The following is a 16,014-nucleotide window of genomic DNA, read 5'->3' as shown; positions in this document are numbered from 1 at the left end:
TGGATCAAATGGAGGAATATGTGCAAACCTAAACAATATGGAGGTATGGGTTTTCAGAGCCTATTGGATTTCAACCGAGCACTGTTGGCAAAACAAGTCTGGAGGATAATTTGCGATCCCGCATCGCTCATGGCCAAGATTCTTAAAGCTAGGTACTTTAGACATGGTGACATACTGACTGCTCAGTTAGGATAGAAACCTTCGTACATTTGGAGATCAATACTGTGGAGCCGTGGGTTGATTCAGAAAGGTGTTCGATGGCGGGTTGGGAATGGTCTTCGGATTAAAGCATACTCAGATAACTGGATAGCCTCGTTAGCTTCTGGCAAAAGTTCTATGGAAGGATCTAATGAATCGCTGATGGTTAGTGAGCTAATATTACCAGACAGAACTTGGAATGTGGATAAGGTACGCAGTTTATTTCCTTCTTTTGAGGCAGATAGTATTCTGGATTTACCATTGCATAATCATAACACAGATGATATTAGATATTGGAAATGGGGTCGGGATGGCCAATATTCGGTTAAATCTGGTTACCTTCTCGAGATAGGGTGTTTTGATCCCCATGAATCTCAGTCGGGTTCTGGAATTGAGTGGTGGTGGAAATTTATCTGGAAATTAAATATTCCACAAAAGGTTAGGATTTTCTTATGGCGTGCTTGTAATGATCTATTGCCTAATGAAGGAAATCTTTTCATGAGACACATTTTGTCATCATGTTGCTGTGGCTTTTGCGGAAATTACTTAGCATCTACCAGCCATAGCCTGATTTTCTGCCCCAAGGTGTGTGGGGTGTGGAAAGAAACCATTTTCTGGAGACGATTGAAGGGCTGTAAGCTTCTGTCTTTTTTGTATTGTGGAATCAGTGTTAAAGATGAATACTCGATGTCTGAGTTTGAACACTTTGCTATGCTTGCGTGGGCTGTATGGATAGGGATATGCAAGGCTAAGCATAGTGAACACAGCTCACTACCTGTTTTGAAAGTTAATTGGGCCATATCCTATCTCAGTCAATTCCAAGAAGCTCGCAAAATGAATGGGACTCTTCAGGAATCATCTTTAAATGCGAAATCAAAGTGTTGGGAGCCTCCTCCTTCAGGTCATCTCCGTCTCGACGTTGATGCAGGATTTAATGAGATATTGGGATTGTGTAGTGCAGCTGCTGTGATTCGCAACCATCGGGGTATTATCTGTGCAGCTGCTGCCGAGTGCTACCGATTGTCTGGCACGATTTTGGATGCGGAAATCCGGGCGATCAACTTTGGAATGACTCTTGCATTACAAAGCGGCTTTCACAGAGTGTGGGTTTTTTCAGATTCACTATCGGCAGTCCAGGAGGTGCACTTCAAGAAAGTTGGTCGTGATCCTCATGGTGTTTTAGTTTCCAACATTTTAGAAAACCTAAAATCTCGTAAATTCTATGAGGTTAATCACATGTTTAGATCAGCTAACAATAGTGCTCATTGCTTAGCTATTTTTGGTTTGTCCCACCCTTCACCTGTTCGTTGGGTGGGTTTTTTGTACCCATCCAGGTTGATGGATGTAACATCGTTGGATGCTATTAATGTTTAATTGTGTTTTCTCTCCAAAAAATAATAATAATAATAATTATTCTTCTAATTCTTATTTTATTAGAGATTTGGGTGGGTCAATTATTGATGTTTCTAAAGAAAAAACTTTTATATTTAGCATTATTGTATCTCAAAATTATTACCACCTGTGATGTGAGTTCCGTCCAATTGTGATGTTAACATATCAATTTGATTATTTTTTAAAATACATATAAATACTAAGATGAAATAAACCTATTTTATACATATATTATTAATATTTATTACATGTAATTTATCATAAAAATAATAATTAAATAACTGAAAAAATCGATCGACTGAAAAACCAACTAAATGCTTTGACAATGTTTTATAACAAATAAAAAAAATTTTAATTTTAAATGGAAAGAGCTCTCTTCTACGAAGTGTAGTTAATGTTATAAAATTAACATAGTGTTGAGGTATTCTTATGAATAAAAGGCTACAACGAATCAAATTTTTACCCATCGCTCTCTCAACCACCGCCGCCACGAGAAAAAGAGAGGAAAGCAAGTCTTTTTTAAAAGGAAATAGAAAAACTTTTAAAAATTAAAAGTAAGTGAAATTGAATAGAAGTTTTTTTAATATATTTTTGAAGAAACTTGTTTATGAAAATTTGATTTATGACTCGCAAAATATTTTCCGACGAGTATTTTTATAGAGTCGCTTAAAATTGTGGCCTTAAATGCTTTTAAGAAACAATTGTAGCTTTTAGATTTCAGCCTATAACTAAGCAAACCCATCTTATAAAATTCAATGAAAGAAGTTATCATACAACGTTACAACCAGTAAAATGTTTCACAGACACTTGAACTGATTTACTACAGCAAAAAGTAAATTATCTTCACAAAAATAATGTGACAATCTGGTACAAGGTGTTAAGTTTGAGACAGATTTTAAGACCAAGACCAAGACCAATTGTAAAAAAACCTCTCCCTATCTTTAAAAAAACCGTCAAGAGGAAAAATTGAGGGGATCACAAAACCTAAATTAGGAACAAATATTTCTAAAAGTCTCTCATATTCTATTCACCCCTTTCCCCACTCTTCCTCTTACGTCTGTCGACCTACTCATCTCTACGCCATTCCTCAATCACAATAACATTAGGATAAAAGTCAGCGTACCTCCTACACGTCTAGCAACAAGTTAGAGCACAAAGATTATGGGATAACTTCATGTAGAGGTAGTAGTTCAAGTTCATGTTCAGAGGCGAGTAAATCTGATGTTCTAGATTGGAATTAAGAACCTGCAAATAAATCCAAAATGGCAGACACAGAGCAAAGGCATTTCAAGCTCAGCAAAGTGAGAACTGAGAATATTTTGTGCTTCAAAAAGTTTATAAATTCAGTCAGAGATAAGAGTTGTTCACCTGTCTAAGAATATATGATATAACAAATTGACCAGGTGACTCAATAGCTACTAGGCATGAAAAAGAGAACCGAACTTACATACAATCTAGCTATAACCGATGTTGAACATGATGGACGGCTAGAAAAAGGTAATTAATAATTCTGCAATCAGCCAGCTCACACATTGTCTCTTCCCTCGACCATCGGATTTTACACTTCAGTCTTGAAGAAGAGAGTTTGGAACGTCAATCATTAGTGCTTCCTGCAAGATTTGAAATCCTAAAACAAACTGAGCGAGAGAACAAGGAAGAACTGATCAATTGCAACCATAGATTATATGGATCTTTAAACGAAAGTTCATCTGCAGGAATTAGCTTCGTAATTGAACGACAAGTTTATACGTACAAATGTGAAACATCTCGCTACCATTACTAGATAACTAGAACAAAAAGCATATTTTTATTGAGAATATAATTTATGTACATTGGACATTGTTCTCTGATCTTTGCTACAACCATGTGCTAAGAGCTTATCACTACAACATGAGCTAGTACAGCCGAACAAAAAGATCTTTACAGTCGACGGAGCATAATCAACGTGGTTCACTAAAAATCAACTTGCACAGTGCTCAACTGAACAAATATGTTTCCTGATTATGGTTTGAATGGTCACAAGACCTCCAGGTGATTGGTCAATTAAGGACAACCACTTCCTGGTGATTGTACCATGTGACAAATGTATAGAGTAGAAGCCTCAAATCATCATATTTAAGTTCGCCAGGTCATCCATTGGTATTTCAAGGCCACCCATATAATCATGATCTTGTAATCCATCATCTTCTATGTCCAACCATGATCCTATATCTTCTCCTTGACCTCCAAAATCACGCGGATCCATGTCAGGGAGTTGCAGCCCAGATAAATCAATTGGCTCCTCCAATATCTGGGTAACATCTCTTCCACTGATATCATTTGATTTAAGTGTCGATGACAACATTCCTTTTGTCTGTTCCGCCATCTTTCCTAGAGGACCATTAATAGAAGCAGATAAATTAACATTTTTCTGCTTAGGTTTTGCCTTGGACTTCCTCTCACCCTTGACAGTGGCTGATGCAGGGCGACCAATTTTAGCAGTTCCACTTCTGGACAACACCTCCCTGCTATTTCCCTTCCCTTCTCTGTCCCTCTCAGTCCTTTTTCCTTTTGCACTGCATACAAGCGAACCTCTAAGGCATGACGGGGCACCTGGAGATGTGCTAACACCAACTTCGTCAAGTAGTAGTTCCCTCCTTTTCACTCTATTTGACCAACTGTCTTCTTGACCAGAATTTGGTTCGGACCCCAAATTTGATGAGGGGAACAAGTCAGAATAATACATTTCCTGATTGTTTGAAGGACTCTGCTGCGCACCAAGATGAGCTGCAATATAAAATTTATTCAAGAAATTAAGATATTCATAGAAGTAAGAGACAATCATAACCCAAATGAAAGAATCTACTTCTGATTTAACACATATAAGTGACAACAGGGATTGTCATGTAATACTGCCACATACCTGAAGCTCTAACTTCCAAAGAGCCTCCAGATGTCCTAAGATAAGGTTCACCGAATTCATTATCAGTGTTTAAATTTCGAGGTTGTTCATCAGTGAGCCGTGATACTCCAGCAAGGAAAATGTCCCTGTACAATGGTTCATCAAAGCAACTCTTTCCGGTTGCCTCAAATTCCTGGCACCGTTCCAGTGTGTGCTTAACAAAAGCTACGGCAGCTTGTTTGGCCATTTTACCAGTAGCACTCTTCATCCCATGAACATTAGAACCCCGGCAATTCTGCAGAAAAAGATGCCTCGACTTATTAATTTCATATTAAAAAAGGAAGGTGTCAGTGGCTGAAAATCATTAAATAAATTAAATTAGAATTTGATGCATAGAACTGACTTCATTGAAAAGCAAAAGAGCAAGTATCACAATGAAGGATATTTCCTATCCTCGCTAATTGAACGATATCAAAAATGGTAATTGCACTAAGTCGAGTTCTAGTAGCATCCTACTCAAGCTCAATACAACAAAAAATGGTACTTGAGCTCAAGCTCGAGCTTGAGAAGGCTCAATGCTCCATTTTGCATTGCTTCTCAAGCTCGAGCTTGACTCAGTAATTCTCGGTTATCCAAGCTCGAGCTCAAGTATTAAAACTTTATTTACAAATAAACCCTTTAATATTTTTTTAAAAATAATGTTAAAATATGTAATGTATGACATAATTAAGGGTAAAATAATTTTGTATAGATTTATTAAAATAAATAAAATAGTTTTTGCGAGCTCAAGTACTTCAGCATGAGACGTCAAAGCTCGAGCTCAGCTCGAGAAAGCAACTACTAAGCTGGAGTTAAGCTTCGAACAAGATGCTAGCGTGTAACTCAGCTTGGTTGCAGGCTTGCAACTTTTATGCATCTCTACACAACATACAAAAGCACCTTAGAGAATATTTGGGCTATGTTTGGTTCTGTTTTTCAAAACAAATTTCATACAATATCAAGTCCACTTCTCATTTGGTTCTAATAGTTCTCTCTCTGCTGATCTAACTTGTTATCGTGAAACGATAAATCATCACACGATCCTTTTCTTACATTTTACATGTTTTCAATCATCTAAAACCAAAACCATTATAATTGCCTGGAAATTTTGAATTTTAAATTTTATGACCAGCCAAACTCAAACCATACAAACAATAAAGTGGGATTTTGTTCTAATCAAAGTTCATTGGATTTATCTTAAGAACTTAACAGCTACTATCATGAGTTAATAAGTCCATCATATGATAGATACAATCTGATAGACAGACCACAAACGACCTCAGTTCCTTAGAAAGTCTATGTCGCTGATAAACCATAGTCACCCCAAGCTTTAAGGAAAGTTCATTTCGTAGATCAAAGAGAGACATGTTCAGGAAAGTGAATATTACCCTGTACTTTGTATAAGCCATTGCAACGAGACTCTCAAGAGCATGTCCTTCAAATTCCCTAAAATATGTTAAAACGATTAGATAATCAGAACATATAGATTGTCTAGAGATCACAATGAAAATCTCATAAATGAAACAGAAGAAAAACTTCATACTTTTCCTGGAGTTCTTTAGCCTCAGAAGCAGAACTTAGTAGTTTTCCAAGTAGTCTTTTCTTCTTGGACACCTATACGCAGGCTAAGTTAGTACAAGAAGACAATGAAGCATCTTTCACACCAAATTCTTTTTTGAGGTATTTAATTGTCCTGTGTTGATTTCCTTTTTCCTAAAAGTAAGATATGGAAAGGAAGGGGGTGGGAATCCATTCTAAAGTTGCCAATTACATGCCTTGGTGACAGCGCACCCTTGGCTATTATAAACAGTAATGTGTCATCTGTTACACACACAGACTTGGCTATTATAAACAGTAATGTGTCATCTTATACACACACAGCCACACAATATATTATATATATATATAAATATATATAATTTGCATAAAGTATCTATGCATACTATTTATGTATTTGCCATCACTCCAAGTTCTTGTATACATGCACGTAACCAAAATAACAAGAAATAGCAGCACAATGAGTTATCTTGTATGAAAAACAGAAATGAAACTTAGAGAAAACTTAAGAGCTGATTTAAAATAATCATGGTAACAAACCAGAAGTCAATTGCTGCTCATGCTTTAATTCCACGCATATTAATTACTCCAGACTACAGAAGGGATCAACACATCCTACCTGTTCCTGGTACTTGTGATCCATTTCACCAATATCTTCGTTTATGTCTTCATCTCCATTCTGTGACAAATCAGACTCATCAAGAGGGGAAAATAGTACTCACGGATATGTAAAAGAACTTGAGAAGGACATTGGAATTTAAATGCATAAGATCCAAGTTTTCTTGAATGAAATCCAGCATACCACTAGATCTGGATAGATTCCAATACTGTGAACCTCAGCAAGAAGTTGTTCATCCACTGGAATGCTATAGTATTGATACTCGGAGCATGTTGTGCCAGGCAATACCTGGTCCGAAACTAAACCATTTTGCGCATGATCATGGTTTGGAATAAAAACGGTGTTCGGCATGGATACAATATTGTTTTCTGGCATAGTGTGGTTCAGCTCATAAATTGAATTACCGTTAGCATTTACAACATTTCCATTAGAAGAAGGATAACCAGAAAGGCCACTACTTCGACAAATCTTTGGGAAGAAAATATCTGATACCATATCATCTTCCATCTTATTTCGTGATTCATCGACATCGTGCTTGAGGTCTTCCATACTGCAGCTAAGCTCTTGATTTCCTTCTTCAGGAATCAAAGCGGCAATAAGTCTCTGGAACAGGGAGATACCATTGTGTGTCTTTGCTCTTGAACCTAAACGTTCTGGGCTAACCTCAACATTTATTGTTTCGATCTCCTTATACTCATCTAGCTTGCAGCCATTAGGTATTGAAGTCGAACTATCTGCAGCAAAGGGTGCTGCTGCTGGATTATCTACAGCTGAACCAAGAGTCACCTAGAAGGAAAGTAAATTAGAAACAGAATGAGGCAAAAGATCATCATAATATAATGTGTCAACATCTCTAGAAACTTGTACTGGTCACATTTAAATTTCATTGTACTGTCAGGTAAATTTTACTTAATTTCATCACAATTTGTACAAGGGGCCCAAGCAGAAACATGTACTGAAACACAAGGGACAAATAGAAAAAAATAAAGTAATCATCATAAGCACAGAAAAAATAACTGTAAATAGGAATATATGGAAAAACAAAATTGGAAATTATATTTCTGGCAAAGTTATTTTTTGGGATCTCAGTTGATTGATACAAGTATTTACGATAAATTAACAACCATCCATCAAGCATCTTGAAGCTGCCGTTGGACCATATGGTATGGTCCTTTAATATTTTGCACTTAAAAAAGAAAATCCCTGCGTTTCTGCTACAAGGAACTATCAACTATATAGCGTTACATGAAGATTAGAAATATGGATACCCATGCATTCTTTGGCATACGAAAGTAAAACCCAGGGCTGATAGAACATGACCGCCTAATTTATTAATTACACTCATGGTGCCTCGCACGGTCTACCTCTTCACCTCATCGCCTGCACTTTCATTCTCTTTCAGATAGGTGGTTTCTGATAACTATTCCTTGTCACCACCAAGACACCTCATGGTTATAAAAACCCCTCCACTATCACACTCAATCTTTTCAAGGCACCTGTTCCGCTTTCTGCAGGTAAATCATGTCACGGTAAAGCTGGATGCACTAACATTTCCGTAGCACCAGCATATCTAAGCAGGAAGTTTGAAGATTGATAAGAAATCACATGCGTGAGTTTCTCAGCATCTGTCCAACGCAGTTTGCAACTTTTTTATATAGAAAAAATCAACACGCGGGAATCTGAGTCAGATATCAAATAGATTGATTTTCCTACATGTTGGTGCATTGTAGAGAAAGCCGAAACAAATTATAAACATAGGAGTCGCCGAGAGGAAAAACTACAAGCAAAAATCTAACTAAAATTAATTAAGCATGCTGACATGGAAATGAAAAAATCTGATAACCCCAGGAAAGCTAATCAAGAACATTAGATAACTAGCATGGCAGGCTTAACATTTGTCTGTGGCTGCTAAGCAGAAAGTGATAAACTTGTCATTCAAGCTTGGTCCATGGTCTAACGTTTATTAAGTACTAGATTAGTACTTTCCATGAAATGATCAATAGCTTGCATTTATCACTAATAGATCTGCTTCAAAGCAATAGCGGGAATACTGTAAGTTTATAAAATGTGACTCTTCTTTTTGATTGCAGCATCACAAAGTGACTTCAAATCTAATTAGGCAATTTATAAATCGACTTTAACAAAGAGTGCTAGGTTAGCATTAAACTTGAAAACATCAGTAATTAAAAAGGTCAATTCTGGACTGAATAAAGTTGAGTAAAATCACAAAATAAATCATGTTCATTACCTGTTCTTTCAAATAGGAGATGTCCGCATCAGATATAAAACGAAACAAAGGCTCCATCTCCCTCCAGAACAGGCTAGAAAGGGATTGGCCTGCATTTTAAGTAGGATAGTTATTGCTTGAAGAACAACATACTTTGAGAAAAATAAATCTAAACATATCACATGAACAATACCTCTGTTCGTAACAGCATTTGCAGCAGCCAAGAGCTCTTCATGTCCATTATCAGAACCAACTGCTAAGATTATTCAGTAAAAATCAATCAACTGTCAATAAAAGTAAATAAAATATAGTGTTCCGTGAAAAGCAATGCCAACATTCGAGAGATCATAAGTAAGTTACCCAGGAAATCTGCTGTCATACTCATAGCCATATGCTTTTGACGTGTATATGCTTTCCTGTCAGAAAGCTTTCTTGTAGGTGGCCGACCAGCTCTGCTGAAAAGAAGGTTTTGCCAAGTCATAAAAAATACTCCAACCAATTCACAACTCAGGGTACATCAGCAAGAATGGCAAATTGAAAATTAAAACATATATAGGACCAAAAAAACTGAAACTTAGACATTGTGTTAACCTTTCAGTCTTGTCAACACCAAGTCTGGAACTTCTAATTTGTTTTGTTGTTCCCACACCACCAAGCCTCTCAGCTGTTAAAGGCAAAAGGGGTTTTGATGAAGTCACTCCCCGACCTGTTCTGCCTTGCCTTCTGACACCATCCCCACGATCATCCTCACAGGCGCCCTTACTTTTTCTTGGCGGTAAGAGTAGGGTTGACATTTTCTGGACATTCTGACCATTTTTCTCATCTATCTCATCACATTTCTTATTCTTGTCTCTTGACTTAATTTCAGGAGCACCTGATTCCTCAGTTTCAGATAATGCAGCTGGAGAGAAACTGTCACCTTTTATTTTAACATGCTGAGGAGAATGAGCAGGCAAACGCCTTTCATTTACCACCACTTCAGCCGTGTCCAAAGCAGGGTTCTCGTCATTTCCAGGAACAATGGGTGATAAATTAGTTCTTCTTGCAGTTCGCGAAATCTTCTGTGGCCTCTGAACCCAATTGGTAACTGGAGGAGATGTAGATCGCGCAGAAGGTGTACGCTTGCGATTATTATCCCCAAAGACACTAGGAAGTTTACTTGTGCAATTAGATAATTCCCAATCATCAGAAGACGTGGAACGTTGTGCCACTTGAGACAACTTGGAAACCCCACCAACTGAACCAGACCGTGGGGCACGTATGTTAGCATTCAACTTTGAGTTTGAGGTAGGGCTGCCTGAACTTAAATCTTCTCGGGAACTTGCCCTAATTATGAGGAGCGAACTCAGTTTAAGAGAAACACGATTTATTTTTAATAGTTAATTAAGGGAAAATTAACATTATAAACCAAAAAACATATTCCGTGAAGACCAAATACAAAAAGTCACTTTTCCCTCAATATCCAACTCATTGCATATTTCCAAATTTAAACAGAGACATCATAATTTATTCAACTGCAGTTGGATGTAGTCTTATTTTCTACTCTAGAAAAAGATTCAAAGAAAGACAGAAACGAAGGCATAAAAAAGAAATTGATGTATTCAGCAGAGTTGCAAATCATTAAAATAGCAGCAGTTGAAGCTAATTCTTCAGGTGCTTCAAATAAGGCTGTACTAGTGTACAGTAATTTTGAACAACTTGCAACAGCGGGGATAACATCACAAGACCCAATTGAGGCATTTTCGAGTAGACTCGAATCCTCTTTAGCACATGCAAAGCACTTTCCAGTAAGCCAAAGATAAGTAAAAAGTAAAAATCCCCAAATCCAAACGAAGAAAGTCGAGATTTGAGAAAGCAGTTGAGCAGTTTTTATTCACTTATCTCGTACAATGCAATTTTCTTGGTGCTTGACTGTAATAGAGCATGGACGCGTGTTGATGAAAATTTTATTTTGGTCAATTGGAGTAAATTTTGTCATACTTTTTGGATCAAATTAAAAAGGTGTGTTTTTCTGTTTTAAAAAAGTAAGCATTTTTAGCACAATTTCCAATCAATTTGTACCCATTCAAAAGCACCAAAACCATTTTCTACAGCCAAATTATCATGAGGCAGCATTGCACAGAAAGCATGCATGGCCGAAGTACTAAAAAAAGCTCCGATATTAAAACAGAAAAACACACACGATCAAAAAATAAGGGAGAAAATCATAGGATTGTCAAATGACAAGATCAATGAGATTTTGCGATTAATAATGAGAAACAATGAGAGAAGATTGTTACTTGTTTACAGCTTTCAGATTCACCCTTTCTTTCTCTTGACCACTTGGACGTTCTCTCCTCTCATGGAGAAGGGAACTATTGTCTGAATCAGTTCTGGAAATAGAAGAACGAATGCCTGAGCTGGTCTGGGAGGTGGCTTCAGCTTTTCCTACTCCCAAACCTCCATTAGCAACTCCAGGTCTAATCAAGGTGCATAATTAGATAACAAAGCGGTTCACATTTGCAATGATAACAAAATATAAAGCAGAAATAGATAAATAAAAACTGGAGGAAACAAATAGAGAGAGACTTAAATTTAGCATGCATATTAATTTCATGAAAAGAAAATTTTATTCTGGAAAGTCCAAAAACCCAAACTGTCCCTAGTTATCTAGGGCCATCATTTTTAGAATCCAATATTATATATCTGGTGATACTGCTAGGAGATTAATATTAGATCATGGAAATGTTCATTTTTTCAAAAAGTAGGAAAAACTTTGTACCCAAACCAGTCATATTTGAACCCCAACTTACGCACGGTTTTTAAAGTGTTATAACCGATTTTGTCATGCACAATTTGAATAAAACTCACTATCAAACATGAACTATCGTCGTCATGAAATTGATGGCAAATAAAGCCTCAATGTCACTAAAAATTAAAATAGAGAAAAATTGATTAACCTCAAGTTCATGGCACCAAATCTGTCAAGAGGTATTTCAAGTACATGTAAGCATTCTAGCATCTATGTCTCTTGACATGAGAAATTTCCAAACTTAATTTAAAACAAGACAGCACCAAAAATTTTAGGAATCTCCTGCTTTATGTCACGCCTAAGCCTAAGTCATTAAAAATTCCTACAGATTATCAACAATGAATAAGATGTTTCTCAGATGCAATTTCCAATAAACTGGAAACTCAGTGATTATTCCTGACTCACAAAAAAAGCTTATATGTTAGTTCAATAAATGAAATGTTCCTTAGCCGAAACCACAAGTAGCAGTACTCATTTCAATCGTTTTTACAAGCGTTGTTGCACCTGATGGAATCTTTTTATCAACCAAGGAACTATGAATCACTTGTTAGACAAATATAAAACCATTAATTAAGCAGCATTATTCACAATTATAAGATGGTTACTATGAATATAATAATCCATTTGATGGATGGACAACTCAAAAGTTCCAAATTTCAATAAACATATCCAGCGCTTGGAGCAAAATGTTCCACAACATGAATGTAGCTAGGTCATTGAAATATAAGAGGATACCTAGAGCCATGAGAATCATTCAACCTTGAACGAGCTTCAGTAGGAAGCCTTGGCTGCATTCCTTGTTTGGTTTCCCGATAACCATCAACAGGTTTTGTTGTCATGGAACTGAGAGTAACGTCTGGCTTTATTCCAGTACGCTTTTTCTTCATTTTTGCCTTCTCCCAACCATCAACACTAATTGATAAAGAACGCTCATCACCCTGAACTACACTGCTGTTGGAGAGTCTTACAACATCCCTGTCCTTGTCCATAGTTCCAGGTGGCTTTGACGGGGTACTGGCGCGTATTTCCGTCTGTATAATTTAATCACATAGTCAATTATTTCTCAGGAAAAAGTTAAATCGATTGAAAGCATAAGTAGCAATAGCAGAAACCCCAAAACAAAAAAAACCTAGCAAAGATAATGTAATGCCATTCCTAATAGAAGATTATATCTCCAAGTGAGAAATACTGGGAAAGGACAAATATACTGATTACATAAATACTCAATTTATGGAAAAAGCAGTAGAGGGAGGGGTTGAGAAAAAGACAGACAGATAGGGGTTTCACACAATAAGAGCAGCTTCTGTTCTTGATGTCCAGTTTAAAATCTCAAAATGACAATTTTACGTGATTCACTGTAACCCATTAAAATAGGTAAAAATCAATCCAAAAACTAGATAGGAATCAACCACTCATGAAACATTTTGTGGAAGTACCGTCTATCCATACTATTCTTAGAATAAATGGACAACGCTAACAAGCAAAATATAGTAAAAAATCTGTCCGTAGCAGTAATCATAACATCAGCTATGCGCAAAGAAAAGTTCACCAACTTCCAATCAAAATTAAATTATCGAAAAGGGAAAAGAAACAAACCCTGACATCAACCATGGAAGTTCGAGTACGCTTGTTTGGAAAGGCATTTTTGGATCTTTCATCAGCTTTTTGCTGCTCCAATTCAAAACCACTTGTACTCACATGATTTTGAGATCCAATTTTACTAATGCCCATTCCTGTGGTACGATCAATTGACAACAATGTGTTTGATCGGTCGTTAGACAGGGTATCCAGCCGGGATCTCTTTCTGGATGGAATGGTGGGGAAACACTTATTGATTACCGACAAACAGTCGTTCAATATCTTCACTCGTTCCCTAACAAACAGTGAAACTTTAATATATACCTCATCCAAATCCATAAATGATGATTGAACAGAACAAATAGCATTTTTTTAGAGAATACCTAGCTTTAGTCCCACTCTCCCGCACACCAGATTTGAGTCGTCTGAGATCCTCTGGGGCAGGAGTAGACAGTTTGCTTTTTGTAGGTGCTGTAAGAGAATCTTCCAAAGGAAATCCAACAGCAGCACTTGCAAACCGCTTAAATTCCGCAGGTCGATTCAGCTTATGCTCAACCACCATAGATTTCGGATCAAAACGCACACATTGGAAAAAATTAAGCACGTCCCCTTGAGTTACAGATGAAGTGCTTCTTGTCATATTTGGTAGGCTAGATAAAAGCGGGTTCTCCATGTTCTCGCGAAAACCACCGGATCTGTCCAATGTAGCAGCACCATAAGATCCACGATGCCCAGATGCATATAGTGGCCTATCTGGGCTAGCAGAAGAAAGTTCAAACTTGCTTGAAGCTGACATTGCATCAGATTCCACTCTATCTCTGTCTTAGAATACCAGTTAACACAATTGCGCATGGCAATGTTGGTGGGACTAAAATTTAAAGTGCATCAAAGCAACTGATTGTAGTGTCAAACTGGAGAATAAGACACCTGTGATGCAAGAAGAATCCCACTTCAAAAAAGTCAGATGCATTTTTCTAATGATTTTCCTTAGAATTAAAACCTTCGATCAGGTACACAGAAAATCCATGATATAAACAAGAACAAGAGCCAATTCAAGAGATCTAAGACAGCTTCATTAGAAGAATATACCAAAGTATCAGGCTGTCAAAGTACATTGGAAATGCATCTGTCAGAGCTAGTTCAGAATTTTGATCAAGTGCAAGAACTAGTTTGTTCTGTGGTATAAAATAGAAAGCCTTGTCAAAGATAATGCTGTGAATGGTACAAATGAAGAAACAGCATGTCAGGTCATCGTACAAATGATTATAGGAAAGAAAAAAATCAAACAACTAAACCAAGTAACATAAACAACATCATGATCACTATTTTTTCTACACCAGCAAATCCATTTGTAAGTCTGACGCTGAATTCTAACATTTAACGTCGCTACAAAAATAAAAATCGCAGGTGCCCTGGATCAATGTAACTCTGATGACAGAATGTCAAATTTCTGAGATTCCGAGTTCAGAGGCTAGTGCATTAAAGCACCAGACATCATCATTCAGCTAACTAACTCGCTCATTTTTTAAAAACAACTTCAATAGAAAAATTATCATAAAAAATCAGAATCTTCACTTTTCATCTCCATGAGCCAAAGTCCAATTCTACAGAATGTTTTAAGCATGAGCTAAATTCTGCTTCAAAGAAGCGGGCCCCTAAAACATCCGGATTTATATGCATATTTCTCCTTAACCACAGCTACCGATTTTAACTACCACCTGCAAATAACAAATCCCACCTCTCTAATCCAACCAGAATCCGCAAAAAACAATTCAATTTCATAAAACTTAGCATCTATAGCTCAGATTCAAAACCCGTGAGTTCCACATCCCACAACCCAAAAAGTCCACAAAATCACAGAATCGGCACTATCTTCTCTCCGATAGCTATCACATAAATGCTATCCGCAAACTGAACTCTTCCATAATCACTGATAAATCCGGGGAAAAAAACGTGTGATCTACACAACTCCAGCTCGTAATCGTGCGATAATCAACACAGCATCGTTAATAATCAATCATCTACGAGTTCAATTAGGGTTTTGGAAAATGATACTCGAACTCAAAAACAGAAGAAAATACAGATGACGAAGACGTAATACAATCATTACATGTACGCCCATTCATCATTGAAATTAACCTAATATATTATTTCAAATCACCATAATTTAGACGGAGAAAAAAGTACAAACCTGAAATTATGAAACAAATTGTCGAGAAAAAATTGCCCGCCGGGAGCGAGTGGTCGATCGGTGGTCGACGAAATGATCGAAGGTGCAGATAATTAATTTTCACCGAATTTTGGCGGTTTTTAGCCCCAATTATAAAAGAAACTGTGTAATTAGGTAATGTAGATTTAACAGAATTATAAGAATCTATTATAATTTTTTGTAAATAAAATCAGGACCAATATTCAGTAAATTATTCATACTTTATACAGAATATATTATAAGTGAAAATGGGAAAGTTTGGGCCAAATGCATACTCCGAAAATAATATATAACCATTTTATTTTTTTTAGAAAAAAATGTACGTATCTATGTTATGTTATTTTGCAAGTGTTTTTAGGTGGAATATATAAATAGATTTCAAATAATTGATTAAGACTTCAATTACATCACTTGTAATGATATCATATCTTATGGTAAATGAAAAGCGAAAAATTAACTATTTCATTACTTTGTTATCAGCCACATAAATATGACATTTAGATTTAAATTGTTCGTCTATTCA

General features: G+C 36.6%; 1 protein-coding gene across 7 annotated transcripts; it reads right to left on the bottom strand.

Annotated features, from left to right (window-relative positions):
* Positions 1-3,378: 3,378 nt before the first annotated feature.
* LOC140971442 (uncharacterized) lies at positions 3,379-15,668 on the bottom strand. Of its 7 annotated transcripts, none has more exons than XM_073433710.1 (16): positions 15,474-15,630; positions 14,372-14,494; positions 13,666-14,209; positions 13,301-13,577; positions 12,440-12,735; positions 11,193-11,372; positions 9,505-10,239; positions 9,274-9,368; positions 9,107-9,169; positions 8,935-9,023; positions 6,870-7,472; positions 6,687-6,746; positions 6,054-6,124; positions 5,899-5,956; positions 4,493-4,766; positions 3,379-4,356 (listed from the first exon to the last, which is right to left on the bottom strand). In XM_073433710.1, exons 3-16 carry the CDS (start codon positions 14,076-14,078, stop codon positions 3,692-3,694), a joined length of 3,879 nt encoding a protein of 1,292 aa, XP_073289811.1. In that variant the 5' UTR covers positions 14,079-14,209; positions 14,372-14,494; positions 15,474-15,630; the 3' UTR covers positions 3,379-3,691. The 7 variants fall into 7 exon arrangements, with proteins under 7 accessions (XP_073289811.1, XP_073289812.1, XP_073289810.1 ...); XM_073433711.1 differs by having other exon boundaries at positions 14,372-14,457; XM_073433709.1 differs by lacking the exon at positions 14,372-14,494 and having other exon boundaries at positions 15,474-15,668.
* Between the last annotated feature and the right edge of the window lie 346 nt (positions 15,669-16,014).

The sequence above is a fragment of the Primulina huaijiensis genome, chromosome 2, assembly GCF_012295235.1.
Source record: "Primulina huaijiensis isolate GDHJ02 chromosome 2, ASM1229523v2, whole genome shotgun sequence".
Classification (NCBI taxonomy): domain Eukaryota; kingdom Viridiplantae; phylum Streptophyta; class Magnoliopsida; order Lamiales; family Gesneriaceae; genus Primulina; species Primulina huaijiensis.
This window is presented reverse-complemented; position numbering and strand designations above follow the sequence as displayed.

Coding starts and splice junctions, on each gene's coding strand:
- LOC140971442 (XM_073433709.1), bottom strand. CDS start 14,078: ATGTCAGCTTCAAGCAAGTTTGAACTTTCTTCTGCTAGCCCAGATAGG. Junction 9,170..9,273: donor TATGACAGCAGATTTCCTGG/GTAACTTACTTA, acceptor GAATAATCTTAG/CAGTTGGTTCTGATAATGGA. Junction 9,024..9,106: donor AAATGCTGTTACGAACAGAG/GTATTGTTCATG, acceptor CTTAAAATGCAG/GCCAATCCCTTTCTAGCCTG.